The sequence below is a fragment of the Gobio gobio genome (genome assembly GCF_949357685.1).
Source record: "Gobio gobio genome assembly, chromosome: 10".
Taxonomy (NCBI): Eukaryota; Metazoa; Chordata; class Actinopteri; order Cypriniformes; family Gobionidae; genus Gobio; species Gobio gobio.
The window spans coordinates 37,093,712-37,117,380 of record NC_137116.1 but is presented as its reverse complement, the minus strand read 5'-3'; the positions used below and the strand labels follow the sequence as shown (position 1 = coordinate 37,117,380).

The following is a 23,669-nucleotide window of genomic DNA, read 5'->3' as shown; positions in this document are numbered from 1 at the left end:
TAACTAAATCAAATCAATACTTGGTGTGAACACCATTTGCGTTTAAAAGCTTTAGTTGCCTTGCACATCATTTTTCAGGCAGCTTAAGGTAGGTTTCTTCAAGCGTGGTGAGATCTCCATGTGGAGCATACCAGCTGTTGTTACACTCCTTACAAACATCTCACTGGATTATTACAATTAATGGCAAAAGGAATGCTTGGAAATGTAAACTGATATTTCTTACTGACGCACAGCAAAACTTATAAATAACTGGCTCAAAACCATTTTCTTTTGTGAAAATAATAACGTGCTAAGACTTTTGCACAGTAGCCTACTGTAGGTTATGTGTGACATTACCACAACAAACTTAATCTATTAGTATTAGATACATAGTCAATAAATTAACTTTGTAAAACAGTGAATGTGTCAAAAACAGATGCCCTGACCACTGACCAGTCAAGACCACATCATTAAAGTACACAGGATGTGTTTGTCCAGCACAAGCGCGCAGGTGTCAGGATCACCGTCTGGTGGACGGGGAGGGCGTGACGTCATCAAGGGGGCACCGACGAGTTTTGCCAAAGAAAAGCTTGTAGATCCACACAGTAGAAGAGGGACACCGGGAGTCGAACAAATGCAGTGTATCTCAAACGAACGCTCCCTCGGCGGATTCTCCCGGTGACACTATCGCGGGTAAGATCTTATATTATTCTATGATAACACACGGGAAATTCCTCACGGCAGAGCAGCAAACTGACAGACTAAAACCTCCGTCTACCGGACTGCACCAGTGCCAAGATTCAATAACAAACTCTGAACTACGAAAACATCACTTTCCCGATGGAAAAGTGTGTTAATTTGTGTTTTTTTCCAACACAAATAGAGCAAACCCGTGGAGCTGCTGACAAATGCAGGCGATGGTAAGAGATCCAGGAGCATCGCTGCCTTTGTAGTTTTCTCCGCGGATGGGCCGGAAGATAAGAAGATAGTGTTGTCAAAATCTGATGATATACTCTATTTCTTACGTTTATAGGCTCTTTTGTCTCTTCGGAGTAGAAACTGCTCTTATTCTGTATATTACGCACGGGTTTGTGTATGTATCCGTTCAATTTCAGAATCAAATACAGGCGTTACTGTTGTCACACAAAGGCGAATGAATGCAGGGCTGTCTATTGTGTGTTCAGCTGGACCCACAGCTTCATTTGTGCTTTATTTACAGGCTTAACAAGTTCTCCGTTTTTATTATTTTCGTTACCAAACGCTGTGCGTAAATATGAACAAAAAATAATAATAATTCAGCGTAATAAATGTATACATTTAGTTTTAACGTTCAACAAAAAAATTGCATCCGCTTGCACGGTCAGCGCCATAGTCATATGCATTATTTATAAAGTTTGGCTCACCCACTAGTCTGGTCCTATTGGTTTGTACTAGATTCTTCTGTGCACGCAATATTTTTTGTTTTGTTTTATTTAAAACGTTTTACTCACAGAAAGGAGCACTTTTGAGAAATCCCAATAAAAAAATTGCCATATTACTCTAAACGTATCAGTGTTTTAGAAAAAGCTGTCTACTATTCTATTCTATTCTACTCTATATAAACGGGTCCGGCTCCTCATGGGTGCAGCCATGTTGACATCACATGACCTGTGTCACGCTATTGATGAGTTACTACTACGTCTAATAATAATGTTAACTTTTTATCTCAAGACACTTTATAACGCATAAACAATAAAAGTAAACAGCTAACAGCTTCATTGTGGAGCATAATTTGGTTAAAATCATCATTCGCATTTTTCTTCATAGGGGGATTTGATTTTTATCGATAACTTCTAAATCTTTAAGACCTAATGTGAGCTAAAAGATTGTAAATGGTATATGCTTTTGTTGAAGCCGCCTCTCAGCATTATTTCAACTTATTTTTTTAAATTTTTGTGTTTAAAAGCAGAATTACTGCTGTAGACAGACAGGCTACGATTCTGTGGAGACATTTTCACAAATCAGAAAACAAAACAAGCAAAAAGATCACCAAAAGATCTCTTTTGAGCCCGCCTATTCCCATGAAGCCCCACAAACGTATATATGATGTAATAGAGTCTCCCTCCGTTCTCAAACTACTTAAATATTTGTGCATATATGCATGATTTGCAATAAACATAAAATATATTGTTTACAAAACATCTTCAATAGTCTAATGTTTCTCCATCAGTTTTAATTGGATTGTCATTCACAATGCTTCATGGGATTTTTGTTCTTTCCCTCATTAAAGCTGTTTCGTACACACATTCTGTAGTGGGGCTGCACAATATATCGAAATTATCGAAATATCGCAATATGCATATCGCAAGGGCACGCAACATCTGAATGATTTTAATAGGCTACTTCAACATTGTGAAAAGTGTACATTTTAGGTTGATGCATATAGCAGAGAATAGACTGGACACACGACTGTTACTTATGTGACTTGCTTGACGTTAAAAAGAGTTATTAAAAGCAATAACTTGCGAAAAACAACTCCTTGCAGTCTTGTGCTGTCTGCTGTCTGACACACACCGAAACAAGCTGTTCTTTTTTTCATGTCTTGTTACACACTCGAACTGTCAAATACACACAGAGTTATGTCTTGACGAGTATTCATGTAAAGACAGTAGTCGGTTATGCTTTAAGTGAAAGATATCAGTTGGGGAAAGAAATAGATTTTACACACGTAAAGCAATATCGTATCGCATATCGAATATCGCATTATTTAACAAGGATATCGCATATCGCATTTTTCTTCAATATCGCACAGCCCTACTCTGTACCTTTGTCGTTTTATCCGATTTTTTAAATATCAAAGTGTGTGATGTTTTTATTCACCTTGTAGCTGGTTGGTTTGGTTCATGTTTTTGTTTTTTTGTTTTTAATCCCTATGGGATAAATTAATGGGAAAAATACTTTCACAACCAAAGCAGCTGAAAAAGTGGGCGGACACTGTTGCACTCTATTGAGGTGAATAAGAGCCAGCTAAAAACTTACTGAGTTCACCTCTAAGAACTGAGTTGGAAAACAAGAAATAGTATTGTAGTGATATCAGGCTCCTAGTCTAGTGGAAAAACACTAGATGCTTTCTTGCTCATTATTTATATAATAATGTAGGAAAGCACCAAGCTGAAATATTATAAACTTTGAACTGTAAAAATGTTCATTTGGTCATATTTCTGAACCTTACTTGTCCATATGTTGTAATTGTGATCAGTATCTAATTATATATCTGCTCTCTCTGTCTCTCTTCCTCCACTGAAGGCATGCATGAGGAGCATGACATATAGCTGCGTGAGGAGCATGGAGGGTACAGGACAGCCTGGAGCCCGAGACGGCAAGTGAAAGCTCTTAGATTATGGATGAAACTCACCCACGGTTTAAGTACCTACTGCTGCGGCTAATGTTAAAGTCAAACATCACAGAGAACCTCCAACTCCAGTGCAGGAGTGTTTTTGGGGTAGAGATGAATCCTGGGAGACTGCGTTTCAGAGTGTTTGCTGTGTGCAGCAGGCACTGGCTGACTGTGGGATGTTGCTATGGAAACACTTGCCCTGTACTAGGGTGTTGAGTTGTATTCCACCCAGTACTGTGCCCCCATTGCTTTGATAGTATGTAACTGTGATTTAAGCTCTCTCCCTCTCTCTCTCTTTCAAGAAGAAGTGATAATTTTTAGTTTAGTTATAGATTGTAAAAAAAAATATTACATTAGTGATCATTACATTATATTAGTTATTTATCATTCTCCTCACTCTATCCAGCCTCTCACAGGCAATGCCCAACTGCTCCTCTCTAAGCAATGGCCTGGCAAAATACATCCCCATTCCGGTATGGCTTCGATCTGGGAGGACATTACCAGGATCTGCGTCCTCTGGGCATGGGAGCATCGGGCCTCGTCCTCTCTGCGGTGGACAGACGCAGTGGCCTGCGTGTGGCAGTGAAGAAGCTGGTTATGCGAGATGCCGTCAGCGTAAAACACGCTCTGAGGGAGGTGAAGATTACCCGCCGCCTTCAGCATGAGAACGTGGTCAGGGTGTATGACGTGTTAGGGCCGTCCGGTCAACCTTTACCCTGTGACCTGACCCATGTGCCGGCAATATACATTGTGCAAGAGTGTATGGAAACTGACCTGGCACGGTTACTCGAGCAAGGGCCGTTGCCAGCAGAGCATGCCACCCTTCTCTTTTATCAGCTGCTTCGTGGGCTCAAGTTCATCCACTCGGCCAATGTGCTGCATCGTGACCTCAAGCCAGCAAATATCTTTATCAACACGGAGCAAATGCTACTGAAGATCGGAGACTTCGGCCTGGCACGCATTGTCGACCCACATTACTCGCACAAGGTAAGAGTCACAGCAGGGCAGGAATGACTGCAGCACATACTGTTTCACTCACTAGAAAGAATAACAGGTATCTTGATAGGTCTTTGTTAGTAGAAATAGTACACTGGTTTATAACATAGACATCTGAGCGATATTTCTTTATCAATAGTCCAAGTTAAAGGTAGGGTAGATCATTTTCAGAGAGGATAGCAATAGCGAGCTAGCTTTGAAAGCTTAAGCTCCCACCCTCCCTTCAGAGCTTCTCCAAAGCTATGCCTCCAAAACACATGAACGCGTACACCAGAGTTTGCATTAAATTATCTCATGTCTTAAAGCACATAACATTACTATAACTAGATAAAAAAGTTTGTAGACAAACTTAAAGTCGGCTTGAAAAAGCATAGCCAGGAAGTTTGAAATAGTTATAAAAGCTTGAAGATTGAAATAGTTTAAGTTTTAGTTTAGTAGTTTTGATAGATAGATAGATAGATAGATAGATAGATAGATAGATAGATAGATAGATAGATAGATAGATAGATAGATAGATAGATAGCAGACAGACTGATAGATAGATAGTAGACTGACAGACAGATAGATAGCTAGATAGATAGATAGACAGACAGACAGACAGACGGATAGATAGATAGTAGACAGACAGACATATATATAGATAGATAGATAGATAGATAGATAGATAGATAGATAGATAGATAGATAGATAGATAGATAGATAGATAGATAGATAGATAGATAGATAGATAGATAGATAGATAGTAGACAGACAGACAGACAGACAGACAGACAGATAGTAGATAGATAGATAGATAGATAGATAGATAGATAGATAGATAGATAGATAGATAGATAGATAGATAGATAGATAGATAGATAGATAGATAGATAGATAGATAGATAGATAGATAGATAGATAGATAGATAGCAGACAGACAGACAGATAGACAGACAGACAGACAGACAGACAGACAGACAGACAGACAGACAGAAGGACATCGTATCCTTGCATTCGGACCAAATGCAATGATTGGACGAACATTTTATGGTCCTACGCCTTCCACAGATTATTTGACCAAAAAGCAGAAATATAACAAAAATCAGTTCTGCATGTTGATTATTGGACATGGAAAATATGGAAATAATTTGTAGTAATATTTGTTATAAAAAGACAATATTGATTCAATCAAAGCTCATCACGATGTTTATCTAGTGTGAAGTCTTGAATTACACTACCTGTAGAGTTTTGGTTGTTTTGTATCATGTTTTTTGTTCATGCACCAGTATATTCTTTAGAGTACCATGCAAATACTATTTAATTATTAGTATAATTAGTATAATAGGTAATTATTATTAGTAACCTAATATGTCAAAGCACTACAATCTGATGCAGCTACTGTACCATGGTACTGCAGTGCACGGTACTTTTTGTGAGGGTGTTATAGGTAATGCTGAATAACACTGTGACAAATTGGATATATTGTTTATTTCTGAGAACTTTTAGATGTTAGCAGTATGTACTGTCATACTGTTAGTTTGTACTGCCTTACAAGCTTTCATTGTGGTTCACCCTGCAGTTACAGTCTGGCCTTGATTAACAGAATCACATTTCCTATCAATTATCATGTGCTGCAGGCTATTAAGATAATGACACATTAATCCATTTACAGCTTTATCATCAACATAACCTCCTTAGGAAGAGAAGTACTTTAGATTATCTGCTTTCAATCAATCTTTTTGATGGTTCTAGGCAGCTACAAATTAGATTTAAGCAGAATATTCTACATACAAAAAGGTGTTATTATGCATCTTTAAGTCTATTCCTAAAAGTTAGTTTAGAAAAGTTTTGAACATAAAATAGCTATTGATTGATTTCGATAGCATTTTTGGGCACAGTGTTTTGTTTTATGCAGATATTATTGCTTATTTTATGGCTAAATTAACCCTATTAATATAACAGCAACTAAATTCTGTCTATAGTTATTACTTCATATTTCTGTGCATTTCACATAGATAGATGTTTTCAAACTTTAACATTATGCCCTATTGTGTTACACAATAATTAAAAACAATTACCTTGATGTTATGGGAGCTGAAAGATTAATGTGGCACTTTACTGTCTCGTTGTGCTTCTGTATTATTTAGCAGAGCTCACTATGTAACACTAGCAGACCAGGAGGACAACATGAATGGAGAGCTTTGTGTGAGACAGGGCAAGGTGGGGTGAATGATCAGGGAAGGGGGATAGTCACAGTTTGGGATGGAAAGAACAGCTAGAATAAAAACAGCCTTACCCTGGAAATTAAAGAGCACTGTTTAAAATCAACTATAATAATAAGATTGCTGAGATTGCTGACTATAAAAGCAGCATCCCTCTGCTATCATTTCGCTCAACTTATTCATTTATTATCAAAATGTCAAAGCTGCTCTGTCTTCAGTGGCTTCAAAAGTTACTTAAAAGTACACCTTAGCCACATTTAATGCACAAACATTTAGGCTAGAGTTTTTGGTATGTGAGCATCAAAATGGGGAAGAAAGGTGATTTAAGTGACTTTGAACGTGGCATGGGTGTTGGTGTCAGACGGACTGGTCTGTGTATTTCAGAAATTACTGATCTACTGGGATTTTCAGGCACGACCATCTCTAGGGTTTACAGGGAAGGGTCAGAGAAATAGAATATCTAGTGAGCAGCAGTTCTGTGGGTGAAAATGCCTTGTGGATGCCAGAGGTCAGAGGAGAATGGCCAGACTGGTTCAAGCTGATAGAAAGGCAACAATACCTTAAATACCCACTCATTAAAACCGAGGTCTGCAGAAAATCATCTCTGAACGCACAACACATCGTGAAGCAGATGGGCTACAGCAGCAGAAGATCACACAGTGTGCCACTCCTGTTAGCTAACATCAGGAAACTGAGGCTACAATTCGCACAGGCTATAGAAGATTGGAAAAATGTTGTCTGGTCTGATGAGTCTCTATTTCTGCTGTGACATTCAGATGGTAGGGTCAGAATTTTGCGTAGCGACATGAAAGCACAGATCCACCCTGCCTTGTATCAGTGGTTCAGGCTGGTGTAATAGTGTGGGGAATATCTTCTTGGCACACTTTGGGCCCTTTAGTACCAATTGGGCATTGTTTAAATGCCACAGCCTTGTGAGTATTGTTGCTGAGCATGTCCATCCCTTAATGCGACAGTGTACCCATCTTCTGATGGCTGTTTCCAGCAAAATAACGGTCCTTTTCACAAAGCTCAAATCATCTCAAACTGGTTTCTTGAGCATGGCAATGAGTTCACTATAGACCATTTGTGAGCAGACGTCACAGTTACGTCATTTGAAAAACTGAAAAACAGTGGTAACAAGTGGAGGAAAATGGACAAAATCCACGGAATAAGAGAAAAAAATGTACCGTCGTTGAAGACGCTTTGTGAAGCTAAATGCAAACATTTATGGTTGCAAGCCACAGACTGGACTGAAGAAATCTGCGATGATTAGTCTACTGTTAAATCATAGATTTGATGTGAACAATAGATCTACATAATATTCACATATGCAGTTCATATGGGCATAAAAGACTCACAGTTACAGCATGACATAATATTTAAACCTATAACGTTCTATATAGGTAACATTTAATATTTTTAGGCCTATCTCCCAAGTCTCACAACTCACTTTTTTCTTGCAATTGCGAGTTGATATCACGATTCTGAGGGGGGAAAAGTCAGAATTGGGGGATATAAACCCGTAATTCTGAGGGGGAAGAGACCGAACATTGTGTTTATATCTTGCAAATCAGATTTTTTTTCTTAGAATTGTGAGATGCAAGAAAAAAAGTAAAAATTCCGAGATGTAAACTAGAAATGACCGTTTTATTGTTATATTAAGTGGCTTCCATAGAGTGCTACTGCAGAACTGTCATTTTCTGCCAACAAGTAAGCTCCGCCCAGAAAAAATGTATGTTTGCAAACACCCAAATGGTCTATATAGCTGGGGTGTCCAAAGTCGGTCCTGGAGGGCCACTGTCCTGCAGAGTTTAGCTCCAACTTGCCTCAACACCTGTCTGAAAGTTTCTAGTGTGCCTAATAAGACCTTGATTAGCTGGACCTTGATGGTTGGAGCTAAACTCTGCAGGACAGTGGCCCTCCAGGAGTAGGATTGGACACCCCTGGTCTATACTCAAATTACCTCCAGTCATCAGATCTCAATCCAATAGAGCATATTTGGGATGTGGTGGTAAGGGGATATTCACATCACGGATGTGCAGCCGACAAATCTGCATTGACGCTGTGATGCTATCATGTCAATATGGACCAAAATCAGTCCAATATTCTGATTTGGTGGGCAAGAAACATTTCTTGTTAATTTTGAAAAAAGTTTAGATATATCTAAACTTCTAAGTTGTTGATTTTATATATAAATGTTGTTGATGGAGGGGGGGGGGGTGCTTTCTCATCACCCTTAGGATACCAAGTGAGCCTGGACTGCCACCTGTGCCCCCCTCTCAAATATAGTTGCATGGCATTCCTGGTTGTATTAGTCTAAAGAATCATTAGTGTGTCATTGTACCATGCAGTGAGCTTGAGTGAATTAAGGGCAGTAGTTCCCTTCACCCGTTCACTGAGCGAGTGCCTGCAACTCTGCCACTCAGTGCTGAGAGCGTCTGTTCCCCTCTCAGCATGGAGGGAACATTCAGTTCCCAAATCTAGAGGATCACAGATAAGTGGACTATGGATTCACAGCAGCATCTGGATCCACATATGCTAGCAGTGCAGGCAGGGGACTGATAGGCCCCCAGATTGTTATACTTATTCAATACAACATGAAGAATAAGGATGATCGTGGACACTGAACTTCATCTATAATTTAAATAAGGAACCAATGGGCCAATTCTCCTCATCTGCTAGGTCATTTACGGTGGCTTGACTAGCGTAAGCAGCAATTTAAGTGGATAATAATGAGATACAAAAAGCTACACTCACCTAAAGGATTATTAGGAACACCATACTAATACTGTGTTTGACCCCCTTTCGCCTTCAGGACTGCCTTAATTCTACGTGGCATTGATTCAACAAGGTGCTGAAAGCATTCTTTAGAAATGTTGGCCCATATTGATTGGATAGCATCTTGCAGTTGATGGAGATTTGTGGGATGCACATCCAGGGCACGAAGCTCCCGTTCCACCACATCCCAAAGATGCTCTATTGGGTTGAGATCTGGTGACTGTGGGGGCCATTTTAGTACAGTGAACTCATTGTCATGTTCAAGAAACCAATTTGAAATGATTCGAGCTTTGTGACATTGTGCATTATCCTGCTGGAAGTAGCCATCAGAGGATGGGTACATGATGGTCATAAAGGGATGGACATGGTCAATACAATGCTCAGGTAGGCCGTGGCATTTAAACGATGCCCAATTGGCACTAAGGGGCCTAAAGTGTGCCAAGAAAACATCCCCCACACCATTACACCACCACCACCAGCCTGCACAGTGGTAACAAGGCATGATGGATCCATGTTCTCATTCTGTTTACGCCAAATTCTGACTCTACCATCTGAATGTCTCAACAGAAATCGAGACTCATCAGACCAGGCAACATTTTTCCAGTCTTCAGCTGTCCAATTTTGGTGAGCTTGTGCAAATTGTAGCCTCTTTTTCCTATTTGTAGTGGAGATGAGTGGTACCCGGTGGGGTCTTCTGCTGTTGTAGCCCATCTGCCTCAAGGTTGTGTGTGTTGTGGCTTCACAAATGCTTTGCTGCATACCTCGGTTGTAACAAGTGGTTATTTCAGTCAAAGTTGCTCTTCTCTCAGCTTGAATCAGTCGGCCCATTCTCCTCTGACCTCTAGCATCAACAAGGCATTTTCGCCCACAGGACTGCCGCATACGGGATGTTTTTCCCTTTTCACACCATTCTTTGTAAACCCTAGAAAGGTTGTGCGTGAAAATCCCAGTAACTGAGCAGATTGTGAAATACTGCCCGTCTGGCACCAACAACCATGCCACGCTCAAAATTGCTTAAATCACCTTTCTTTATCATTCTGACATTCAGTTTGGAGTTCAGGAGATTGTCTTGACCAGGACCACACCCCTAAATGCATTGAAGCAACTGCCATGTGATTGGTTGATTAGATAATTGCATTCATGAGAAATTGAACAGGTGTTCCTAATAATCCTTTAGGTGAGTGTATATTAAATTCCTTAATCTTATTTCCTAATGACTGATTGTCTTTGAAAAAAAGATTTGACATATGATTGTTGAAACATTATAAACACATTAATCCACAAGTGTCTTTTTATTATATAGGATTTTTGTGATGAAAAACTATATATATAAGGCTATATTTTATATAGATATAATAGATATTTAATATATTACATATTGTAAAAATATTTATCCTATTTGTGGATTTTTGGCCAGTGACAATGTTGGCAGCTGAAAACATCCTAAATGTCGAGTGTGTCTCAGTGTGTAAGTTGCACTGACAGTTCTTGACAGCTCCAAATCCGCATCACTGACATTTGTTGGTCAAGGTGCCAGATTCCTGACAGTTTTTCCTTATTATTGCTCATTTTCAGTCTTTGTTGGCCTCACTTGCGTGTGGTTGTGTACAGTTTCAAAGGTCTGAGTGAATCAGCTCCAATCAGAAGACAAAGACTCTCTGTCTAAGCAAGATATGTAAATATCATTCTCGTTTGTGTCACCATCACCCTTCAGATCCACCCTACTGAGGCTGCCTGCTAAAATCTCACAAATAATTCATCACCTGAGCCCTGGGGGAGAGTGGGAGGTGAGAAAGAAGAGGAGAGGATGAAGGAAGGCAGGAAGGATGAGCTGAAGGAGATTTATTGGGAGTCATAGGTTACTGTTAATCAGCTGCTTCTCATTAGACTTTACACAGATGCTGAGTCACATTTTACACACTTTATTTATATTATACTACACAAACACTACAGTTTGTTCAAATAAATTAATACTTGTAATTAGCAAAGAAGCATTAAAGACATTTATACAGTAATGTTAAAATCTATTTCAAATAAATGCTGTTCTTTTTGGCTTACTATTTTTTTTTTTGAAAGAATCTACCTCACAAAAATATTAAGCAGCACAACTGTTTTCAACATTGATAATAATAAGAAATGTATCTTGAGCACCTAATCAGCTTATTAATATGATTTCTGAAAGATCTTTTAAATTAAGCTTTGCCAGCACAGGAATAAATTACATTTTTAAATATATTAATAAAGAAAACCAATCTTGGTTGTTCAAAATCAGTTTGTGTTGTTCAAAACTTGACTGGGATACCTTTGATCCGAAAAATCTGGATTATACTGATTCCAGCAGAAGGGTGGATTTCAGGAACAAAAATTTTATAAAACTTTACAAAACTGGTAAAAAAAAATACAACATATGTATCATGTAATATACACACACACACACACATTTTTATTTTGCTCTCGATTAGTTTAACCCCCTCGAGTCGGCGTTCACTCCTCCTCGCATACTGGTTTTGTGAAGAAAAACTGTCTTACAAATTTTAAATCAGTGTATTGTTTTATGTGAATGAGTAGACTCAATTATTCTCACATCAGTTTGAAGCAAAAACTCTAGACAAATACACCCATTAGTCAAAAGTCTTGTGAACACATATCTATTGTGTGTTTTGAGGCCTTCATTTTAAAACAAATATTTAGTTTTTTCAAAAACCATGCATAAACATTTTTCTCTTAAAAATACAAGCATGTACACACATGTTGCTCACATATTATGGTAGCCCAGTTTATGCTGAATACAGTGTAATTACACTTTTGCCATTAATATGTTTATAAGCAACTGAAAAAAGCACAAATCTAAGAGCATGTCAAAACTTCTAAAGGGCCCCAAAACAGCTCAGACTCCTAGCGGTTAACTGTTAAAGTAATAAATTAGAAGCATACATTATAAGGCTACCTATGAAGCCTTTTGGTAGCTTACAGTAAAGTAAAAAGAGATTTTGGCACCATAAAATCTTTTTTTATCACTGTATGTAAACTACATACAAGAGATGAATCAGTCAAAAGTTCTTTGTGAGTGAACACAGTCGTATTGGAGGTCGTATTCTTAAAAATTGTGCGGAACAACTGACGGATATTTTTTGTTTCATATTTAGAATGTCATTGAGCCTTCATAAGGTTCCTCGTCTTTGGAAGGAGTCTATTATTGTACCTGTGCCTAAGAATAATGTACCAAAATCTTTAAATGAGTACAGGCCAGTAGCACTCACTTCGGTGATAATGAAAACCTTTGAGAGGATTGTGGAGGATGCGCTTTTGACCATGGTACAGGCGAATTTAGATCTGCTTCAGTTTGCCTACAGGTCAGCCAGGGGTGTTGATGATGCGATATGTACCCTATATTAAACATGATTTTGGCACACCTTGAGGGCGCAAAAACTTTTATACCTTTAATTTTTATTGATTTTTCATCAGCCTTTATTTGTATCCTAGCCGAAAGGTTAAAGAGTGTTCATAATATTGATTTTGGATTGATATGTTGGCTGATGGATTTTTTAACCAATAGGTCTCAACGTGTGAAAGGAAATGGTGTTTTATCTGATGTACTTTTTTCTTTTACCGGGTCACTGCAGGGATGTGTTCTTTCAGCTCTTTTATTTGTGCTTTATACCAATGAGTGTCAGACGCAACTAGAGAGGCATCATATCATTACGTTTGCGGATGATTCAGTGATTGTTTCCCTGCTTAATAATGAGGATACTGATCATGGTTCTGTATTGGCAGATTTTATTTAGATTGGTGCAATTTGTCCTTTTTGGATATTAATGTATTTAAAAATAAAGAGATGATTGTAGGCTGTGGCTATTAATGATCATGATGTTGAGATTGTACACCAATTTAAATACCTTGGTACTGTAATAGATGAAAAGTTGACTTTTAAGGCTCATGTGGATGCTGTGCATATGTATTTTTTACAGAAGCTTTGTGGTTTTAATGTGGACAGTACTTTTATGAAAATGTTTTATTGAGTCTGTTATTACTTTTTCATTTGTGTGTTGGTATGGGTCACGTAATCTCAAAAACGTTGCGGTTGGCACCAGTCTGAATGATTTGAATAGTTTGTATAAAGCCAGGACTCTGAGGAAGGCTGAGTTAATGAGATACCAGCCATCCCTTGCAGAATGTTTTTAAGTTGTTACCTTCTACTCGCAGATATAAATATATATATATATATATATATATATATTCTTTTTTTTTTTGCTCTTGTGTGTCGTGTTGTTGTGTGTTTGTTGACTGTACTGCTGCTGGCTGTGAAACAAATTGCTCCTTGGGGATGATAAAGTGGACCTAACCTAGCAGTTTCTCGCTTTCTCAGAAACCTTTCTGAGAGAACGCATTGAAATTTTGTGGTCCCCATCTCATATTTTCTTTATCGCCATGTCCCTTTAGGGGCTCCGTAGAGCACTAGTAATCTAGATTTGGTCATCTGAAAAAGTGTGTATCTGGATCAGGGCGATCCAATCCAATTTTGCTTTGAAAAACCGGCATAAAAGTAAAATGGATCACCTGATCCTGGATAGCAAAACATGGGATTCATTCCGATCCAGATAAAACTTTTTGAACATCTGGCCCTTAGTGTAAAAAATTTCATTTTCAGCCTTCAAAATGACAATAAAAATGTGAAGTACACTATTTAATTGTTGTTCATGTGTGTATGTTTGGACGTTTTATCTTTGCTACGCAGGGATACCTGTCAGAGGGAATGGTCACTAAATGGTACCGTTCACCAAGACTGCTGCTCTCTCCAAATAACTACACTAAAGCAATCGACATGTGGGCCGCAGGCTGCATTCTGGCTGAGATGCTCACAGGACGCATGCTGTTTGCAGGTAAGACTAGAAGAACACTCAGTAATGAGCAAGGGGCCATCATTAGTGTTTCTTATTGGTTTTGTATAGATCTTGCAGTTCACTTGAGAAACAAGAACATCAATCTTCATCATCCGGACTCGGTGTTAGAGCGTCCTCTAGTGGCTGTATGTGGCAAAGTAAAAAAAGATGTTTAGAACTGACATATCGATTTCTATTTCTATCATTTTCATTTCACAGTACTACATTGGCAAGATTGTTATACAGAAAATATTGGCAAAGTATGAATACAAAAGCAGTAACAAGAATGGGGAAAAAGTGTTAGTGATAAAAATACAACAAATACAAAAAGGTTTACAGACAATACAAAAAAAAAAAAGAGTATTTAGTGTTAAACTAGGCCTATATTTTTTAGATTGGCATGATTGTTATATTTCATTTTGCCAGTTCATGCTACAAAAAAATGAAAAGTAATGTAATAGAAACAATATTTTGTGTTGCTTTTCTGTAAGAATGTACTACACTTGCTGTAACATAGTTCTCGTTATAAACTGTAAGATTTTAATTTATCAGTATGGGAATAGATTAGCAGTCCTAATGAGATGAATTGTTTTGAAGTGATTGGTTGCACCCTGATGTAAATGGTCTTGGCGTCTCTGTTTGTTTCTCTTCTCGAAGGTGCTCATGAGCTGGAGCAGATGCAGCTGATTTTGGACACTGTGCCTGTTATTAGAGAGGAGGACAGACAGGAACTTCTGAAGGTCATGCCCTCTTTTGTAGATCAAGGGTGGGAGGTTAAGAGGTCACTCAGAGAACTACTGCCAGAGGTGGAGGACAAAGGTAAGATTTAAAACAATGTATATGTGATAATGTGATACATCAACAGTTTCAGTCACTGAATCTGCATTTCAGGCATTGATTTCCTGGAGTGTATCCTCACTTTTAATCCCATGGACCGGCTGACAGCAGAAGCAGCTTTGTCTCATCCATACCTGCAGAGATACTCGTGTCCTCAGGATGAGCCTGTCTCCCAGCAGCCTTTTCGCATAGAGGACGAGCTAGAGGACAGTGTGGTCACTGAGCACGGTCATGCGCTCAGCTCCCATTGGGACAGGTACACCGCTCACATGTCACACATGAGGCATGAGGACTTATCAGCTCCCAGAGTTGTGTCATTTGTAACAGTTTTCCTGGCATTCACGGTTCCACCGCTGCTGACACAGGCCTACGACAATATACAAACACTCTTGCTCTTTTATAAAGAATGTTGTTCAATCTAAATAGCTGAGAAAATAATCATTAGTTCATAAATTTAATTTAAAGTTTCAAATAAAGTACAATCCACATTCGTTGTAAAATCCACATTCCTTACAAATAATAATAAATACAAAAAGTTAAATAGAGTCAATAATAAGCGATCATTTTGAGTATGTTGACTGAATACAACACTGTGACAATGGAAATTAATGGATTATACAATATAATATAAAAACATACTTCCTTTCAAAAGTAAGATTTTTTAATGTTTTAAAAGAAGTCTGTTATGCTCACCAAGTCTACATTTATTTGGTCAAAAATACAGTAAAAAAAGTTCAAATAACTGTTTTCTATTTTAAAATATTTGAAAATCCTGTTATGGCATTAACTGTGTTTTCTGTGCACAACTGCAATATATGCTCTGAAATGTCGGCATTCATTGCATCCATTTCACTGTTGCTTCTAGTGTTGAAATATCTGAAACGATGCCAATACTCCTTTTCTGCAGTATCGATAAACTGATACCACCTACGAATTCTCGCTCTCTTCTCTCCGGTGTGAATTGACAGTTTGTCACACACCCGCCTCCTGTCATTTACTTGTCTCATTCACTCCAGTTTAATAGTGTTGGTGTTACAGGTCCTAAATTTAGGCACGGGTTGCGGGTATATAAGTGGCACGCACATAAAGCTGCCTCTCAAACAGCTTGCGAGTACCAAATTTAGTTCAGCTTAAATGGTCAAATGCACACACAATTATGTCAAAATGTCCATCTTGGCGAGTATTCAGGTAAACAGTCAGTTTTGGAACGTAAATATTTCAGAATGAAAAGGCATGTTATGTAACAGTATATTGGATCTGTGCACACGTTCTTAAAGTGACAGCAGTGTCTGTCATGTAGGATGGGATTACCGTTTTCACGATAAACCACGATAAAATATACTGACGGTTAGTAATATCGTTTAAAATGTAATTATTATTTTTGATTATTACGATTTAGAAAACTCATATATTTATTTAGTTCTTTAGATATTTAGTAAATCCTGTCCAGCATCAGTCTGGCACAGGCGCAGCGCGCAACGTTGTTTTTGGAATGAGAAGAAATGGCAGAAGGCAGTGACAGCGCTCAGGAGATTTTTCAGCCTTCTAAAAGGACCAAATCTGAGGTGTGGTTATATTTTGGCTTTTACAAAAGTCCTGAGGGAAATTTAATCGAAGATGGTCACCCTGTCTGCAGAACATGCAAAAAGAAAGTCGCTGCAATAGGGGGAAACTCTTCAAATCAGCCGAGTCATCTTCAGTGCATAGCGAACGCAAGGCAAGTGGACTTTGACCTCAGTACCAAAACTACGTCTGGGAAATAATTGGACATTTGGAAATATTTTAGCATGTGGCTTTGAGCCAAAGACGAACGAACAAGTTCAGACAAGATTAGGGTGACATTTAAAGGATAATAATGTATATTCATTGTACACTTATTACACAGCGTGAGAGCGTACAAACTGTCTAGACAAGATGATCAAAAGAAGTTATAGTACTTGTAGTAATAATTATAGTAGTATTAGTAATAAAGTCCTCTGATTTCATTTTGAATACAATCAAAAACAGAGATGCAAGTTGCATTTGAATGAAACGAGAGCGCATCCGTTGTGATACGTAGATGTGCGCTGTTATAATGCGTTGCTATTGACGACGGTCATTATAAGGAATATAATAGAATCTTGCTTTAAAAAGTGCATAGAGCTGCTTGTTTTATTTGTTGTTTGTTGATTTTCAAATATAAAACTTCTTGAAATGTGTTCAGTGTGTGCATGAGTTCTTTTTGAACACTTTCATCTAATTTGAACATAACCGTGATAATATTGATAATCGTGATAATTTGGGTCACTATAATCGTGATATGAAATTTTCATACCATCCCATCCCTACTGTCATGTTAATCAAAGAACAAAAGGCAAAGAGAAAGTCACTCTATGCTCTTGACTGAATAATATAACGTTAATAATGTTATTTGTAAGCATTAATAATTACATTTTCATAATGAAGATTATCCAGTGTTATTTTAGAATTGATTACTTTAATTTCTGTAGTATTTCTTACCCAAATACTACTTTTAGACCCACCTGAAACACTTAAAGCCGTGTTTATTTAATTTGTCTTTTTATTCTTATATTATTACTGACTGTTTACTTGTCTTCTTTTTTTGTGTGCAAATTTAGTTCAGAGTTCCAAATAAAGCCTATCTGTGATGTGTGTAAGCTATAGCAGCAAAATTACCCAAATTATCAAAAAATAATGAGATAATAATAAAAATGTCTATATGGCAGTTTTCCCCATGGTATCGAAAATGGTATTGATTATCGTATTGAAATATCGAAGTTAGAAATTCCAGTATCATGACAACACTAGTTGCTTCTGGGAAACAAATATATTTCTCATAAAAAATAAAGGTTGTATTAGTTAACATTAGTTAATATGAACTAGGGATGCCACAATTCTCAATATAATATTGAACCGTTCGGTACGGCATTCACGGTTCAATACGCGCTTGTGAATTGCGGTTTTTTTCGGTTTCGCATTTAATTAATTATTTTTCTACAAATTCTATAATTTGCCTCCATCCCAATACTGAACAAAGCGACATACATCACACACATCACACGTTAGTGGTAGAGTTATACTCACGGAACACTATAGTTATTCACAATCACGAAAGTTCATAATTTGCATGCGTTTTAAAGCCTTGCCGGTTTCATTCGCGTGCGCGGTTTTAACATGCGCTTTTCGGAGCGCGCGCACTAAACGCCTGTCAAACACGTGATTACTGAACTAAGTAGTCGTTTTACTGCGCTAATACTGTCAAATACACACAAGGTTAACATAAACACAGTCGGTTATGTCTAAAGTTAAAGTAAAATCGCGTGTGTCTGTATATTAGATGCACGGAGGTCTTAAATTGACAACAGCGCAGTAGTGAACACCTTAAAGGGACAGTTCATCTCTAAAATTATGTCATTATTTACTCGCTCTAATATTGTTTCAAACCTGTATTAATTTCATAATTTTAATTTTTAAATTAACTCTCTCTTTAATGTTAATACAACAACAAAAGACAAAGAGAAAATCACTCATTGCTCTTGACTGAAAAACTAATACAGTAACTTTAATAAGAATCAATGTATATTTTATAGTGAAGTCTATGTAGTGTTTTATTTTTACATTCATTCATTCAATTTCATACTTTAATGCTGCTGTACAGCTCTGAGCTGCCAGTGTAAATCTTTATATATATATATATATATTAATAATATATATTATTAATATATATATATATATATATATATATATATATATATATATATATATATATGCTGTTCATGGTTTGTTCATGTTAGTTCACGGTTCATTTACTAATGTTAGCAAGATTTGAATAATGCATTAGTAAATGTTGAAATTACCATTAAAAAAGATAAATAAATGCTTTAAAAGTGCAGTTCATTATTAGTTCATGTTAACTCATGTTGTCAACTAATGTTAGGGTGACCATATTTTGATTACCGAAAACCAGGACACTCCGCCCCGCAATGAGATACTCAAATGATACTCGAAGTTTACTCAAAGATTCCTTATTAATTTCAATACATTTAAAGTATGCCCCCTCTGTATCGATAGAAAATTGTTATATTAGGGCCAGGACAGGACTTGAAAACAGGACATGTCCTGGGAAAACAGGACGTTTGGTCACCCTAAGCCTAACTAATGTTAACTAATGAACCTTATTGTAAAGTGTTACCATAAAAATAATACCAAATGAAAAAAAAAGGACTTTCTGAAAACACTTTCTGTCTCTTCCTTATTCTTCAAGTACAAATAGTCAGATAAATATTCGAAATGACTACCGGGACATAATCTGACCAAGATAAAGCTTTTATTTGCAAAGCAAAGAAATTGATTTGTTACCCTACGGCTTCATCGTGCAATAGAAGAAACATTATTTTAACAATAGCATGTAGCAAACAAAAAGCAGTTTGAGCTGAGATTTGTGGACCCAATAAAGTGCAGTACTTGTTTTTCTAAAGCATAATGAAACCGAGAAAAAAAACACATTTCAGTGTTGGAAGAGCAAATTAAAGTCTGCAGTCGTTCTTAGATACTCTTTAATCATAAAAGTTTGATTGTTAAAAGTTTGTGGGTACATGCACGCTGGAAGAGTGAAAACAAGGGTCACATAAAAGGCAATTTACACAGATGGGTACTGAAATGCCCAGAGGACCTTCCAGTGACGTAGAATGCTGTTCAAATATAGAAACGTATTAAACCGCTGCATAATTAAATCTCACAGCAGACTCTGTGACAACTTAATAAGGACATTGTTGTCTTCTCTGTGGCCATATGGGCACATCTGACACAAAGTCCTTTACTGATCAGAGCCAACAGTGAGAGGTGAAAAAGCTTGTTAACCAACCTTTGAAACCTGTTATTTTAACAAAGTGTATAAATGCTGCTGTTACAAGGAAATGATTGTGTCTGCCGCAGATGGTCTTCATTACCGCCACTTGACTCTTTTTCTCTGTTTGCGAAAACAAAATTTGTGGTTAAAGTAATGCACTTACAATGGTCAGGAGAGAAGTATTTGATAGCACAGACGAGTTCACTGATTGATAAGATCACGCAACTGTTAACGTGTAAAGTGCAGCTTTATGGCTATATTAAACTTTTACTTTTGCACGATTTTGTAAATACTACCGTTCAAAATTTTGAGATTTTTAAAGAAACTGGCCAAGGCTGTGGTCAATAAAACAGTGATATTGTGAAATATTATTACAATTTTAAATAACTTTTATATTTTAAATATTTTAAAATGTCATTATTCCTGTAACAGCAAAGCTGAATTTTCAGCATCATTCCTTCAGTCTTCAGTGTCACATGATCCTTCAGAAATTCTAATTCTAATAAGCTGATTAGGTGCTCAAGAAACATTTCTTATAATTAGCAATGCTGAAAACAGTTGTGCTGCTTAATATTTTTGTGGAAACTGATCAATTTTTTTAGGATTCTTTGATGAATAGAAAGTTCAAAAGAACAACTTTTATCTATTGAGGTTTTTACCGTCACACTTGATCAATTTTATGCATCCTTAATGAATAAAAGTATATATTTTTAAACATTAGAACGGTACTGTATACTATTGTGTAGTGTTGATCCAAGTAAATAATCCTTTTATTTTTTTTAAAAAAGGTCAATAAAATCCAAAGGTACAATCGAGTTAAGAAAATATAAAGAATAGGTAAAACATTTTTAGTGATGGTTGTTTTTTATATAAAAATGTACAAATAAAACAGTGCGCATGATTTTTTTTTATTTTATGCTGGTTGCGCAATCTCTTACCCTATAAACGTCCAAGTTCATTAATGTAATGTAAAAAAAAATTGGTAAAAGAGATTTTTTTTTACCTAAAACATTCCTTTAATTAAAGCTGTGACTGCTACTATACACCACTTTATATTCTGTACACTGTTTACAAATATTCATATGTAAGCTAAAACTGTATGAATTTTGTTCCAGGTATGATGGGAGTCTGTCGTCAGACGTTTATTGGCGGCCGCAGGAGCAGTGTGGGTGCATGCAGAGCGTCTCAGAGCTGGGAGAGGCAGAAGACGAAGAAGTTCAAAGAGATCCACGAGCGAGCTCGACGGCCCACATCGAGGAGGCTCAGGTAGACCCTCGCAAATACTCCCACAGCAGCTCGGCAGAGCGCTTCCTGGAGCAGTCCCACTCGTCTCTGGAGCGGGTCTGCGGCCAATTCACGGAGCTGGACTGCGGCCGCTCCTGCGATTACAAGGTGGGCTCTCCGTCCTACCTGGATAAGATCGCGTGGCGAGAAGGGAAGCCGCAGCATTACTCTGAACCCAAGCTAATACTGGACCTGTCTCACTGGAGGCATAACAGCATGTCCGCTCCAAGAGGGGGCAGCGTGGAGAAGCTTCCTGCCGAGCCTGGAGATCTGTTTCAGGAGATCTCGCGCTGGGTGGAGAGCACACAGTCTGGACTCCACTCCCCCGGTTCACCTCAAGAACCTCTCACCTCCCCGTGTTCCCCTCCTCAACCGCTGTCTCCTACAATGCTGTCGCACACGCAAATCCCAGCACCTTTGCAACTGTCCAGCCCTTACCGGCTCCATGAGGTCAGAAGGAGGAGTCCTACCCGGTTCTTCACCTCTCCTCCATCTCTGCTGCCCTCATCTCCTTCCTCTCCTCATCATGGTTCATCTGATTATCCGTCTTCCTCCATTTGCTGTGAAATCGATGAAGAGCCTTCGCAGATGGATCCTTCCGGAGAGGAACATTTTGACCTAGATGTGTTTATCTCTCAGGCTCTGAGGCTTTGTAGTCAGAGCGAGGGACACTCGGAGAACTCAGACGCTCCCAAACCAGGCAATGTTAGCCGCGTTCATAATATATCAGATCACAGACCCTCCAGAACACAAACTCCAACCCCTGAGATCGTCAAGGCTCACGGGTGTCATAAAGAGCACTGGTAGAAGACATTCTATTTAATTGTTTTAATAATGTTTGATTAGTGCAGCTTATTTAAGGTGGCATGACTGAATGTGAATGCTGAGGACCTTTCGAGGACCAGAAGAATTTTGAGAATGTTGTTTTATTACCTGAAGCTGAAAGTATTTACCTCTAGGAAGAGGATCACTTGGCAAAAACATCCGAGATCTCAGATAAGAGTTGAATGGAGCCCAGAGGGCACATGGTGATGTGAACATTATTTGTTTCCCCAAGAAACTATGTCCTCTCTCTTTCTCTCTCTTTCTCTAACAAAAATGTTTTTTTTTTTTGCAAGAGCCATCTGTGTGCTCTCATCACTTCAATGCTCTGCAAACTATTCCATCTTTTTAATATTTTTGGTGAATTGATTTAAAACATTTAAAAACTAATTTTGCACGTTTCTTAGAAAATGAAAGGAAAAAAGTATTTCCCCCCCTTTCAACTAGTTTGCCCCATAACTATATCTCTTTATGCCTTCTGAAAAATTTTATTTAAAATGTTTTATTGAATGTTACTAAAAGCATTGTGCAAGAGTGAAGGATTTGTCTGTTAATTCTGTTTAGCACAAACTTAGGTCTGCATCATTTTTAATTAGCACTTAAATTATTAAATTAAGTGCGTAAATTAATGGAATTAATGTATTTTTTAACCAAGATATCAAAAAATTGCACTTTTGATATTAAAAAGTTTTCACAATGAAATAAAGTCATTTCAGTGGCCTAGAAAAATGTGTTTGATTCTACATAAGGCATCCCCCATTACTAAGTACTTCTAAATAAAAGCCAATCGCTAAAGTCAATGCATAACTTGGACTGCACATGCACATTGGCTGAACCAACTTGACATTTTTCATACTTTTTTTAATGCTATTTGAGGATAAGAAACATTTATGAGACAGTTAATGTCAGATTTGGTTGCTGATTTGAAATCTGAAATCTTTGAAGTCTGACCCTCTTTATTGGCAGTTAGAGAGTCAAACTTGTAGCCTGAAGGTTGGGGTTTCGAGTCTCAGTACCAGCAGGAAATGTAGGTGGGGTGGGGGGTGGGAGCGCTCTCTTCCACTTTCATTACCCACAACTGAGGTGCCCTTGAGCAACACATCTTACCCCCAATTGCTCCACGGGCACCGCAGCAAAAATGTCTGCCCACTTTCCGGGTGTGTTTAATACTCACTGCTGTGTGTGTGTGTGCACTTGGGTGAAATGCAGAGCACAAACTCCGAGTATGGGACACCATACTTGGCTACACATCACATTCACTTTATTACTAACCACAAACCATTGGACAATTTTGGTTGAAGATTTAATCATGGCTGTCAAATATGCCTATGCATAGGATATTTCTGCAATACCATTGGTGAAAGAAAACATTGCATCCACGGTGTCATTATAAAGTTCAAGACTATTAAATGAGAAGGAAAAAACTAAATTAAACTGAAGGGTGTCATTTCTACAGCACTAGTGACACCAAACAGAATATTACATAATGTATTTCAAATAGCTTTCCTGAACCATCTCCCATCTTCCAATGATTGGTTCCATTGGTTACCGTGTCAGGATGCTTAAATGTCTTATCATATATGTGTGTGTGGTGTGTGTGTTTGTGATTTATGAGGACACAAATTGTATAATGACACATGTATTACATTGGTATTTCATATGTCCT

The 23,669-nt window shown here is 37.8% G+C and overlaps 1 protein-coding gene across 1 annotated transcript; it reads left to right on the top strand.

Annotated features, from left to right (window-relative positions):
* The first annotated feature begins 460 nt into the window (after positions 1-460).
* Positions 461-23,421, top strand: mapk4 (mitogen-activated protein kinase 4). The gene is made up of 7 exons (XM_079827645.1): positions 461-672; positions 3,265-3,337; positions 3,762-4,342; positions 14,067-14,211; positions 14,869-15,030; positions 15,103-15,304; positions 21,013-23,421. Exons 3-7 carry the CDS (start codon positions 3,800-3,802, stop codon positions 21,986-21,988), a joined length of 2,028 nt encoding a protein of 675 aa, XP_079683771.1. The 5' UTR covers positions 461-672; positions 3,265-3,337; positions 3,762-3,799; the 3' UTR covers positions 21,989-23,421.
* Positions 23,422-23,669: the final 248 nt, after the last annotated feature.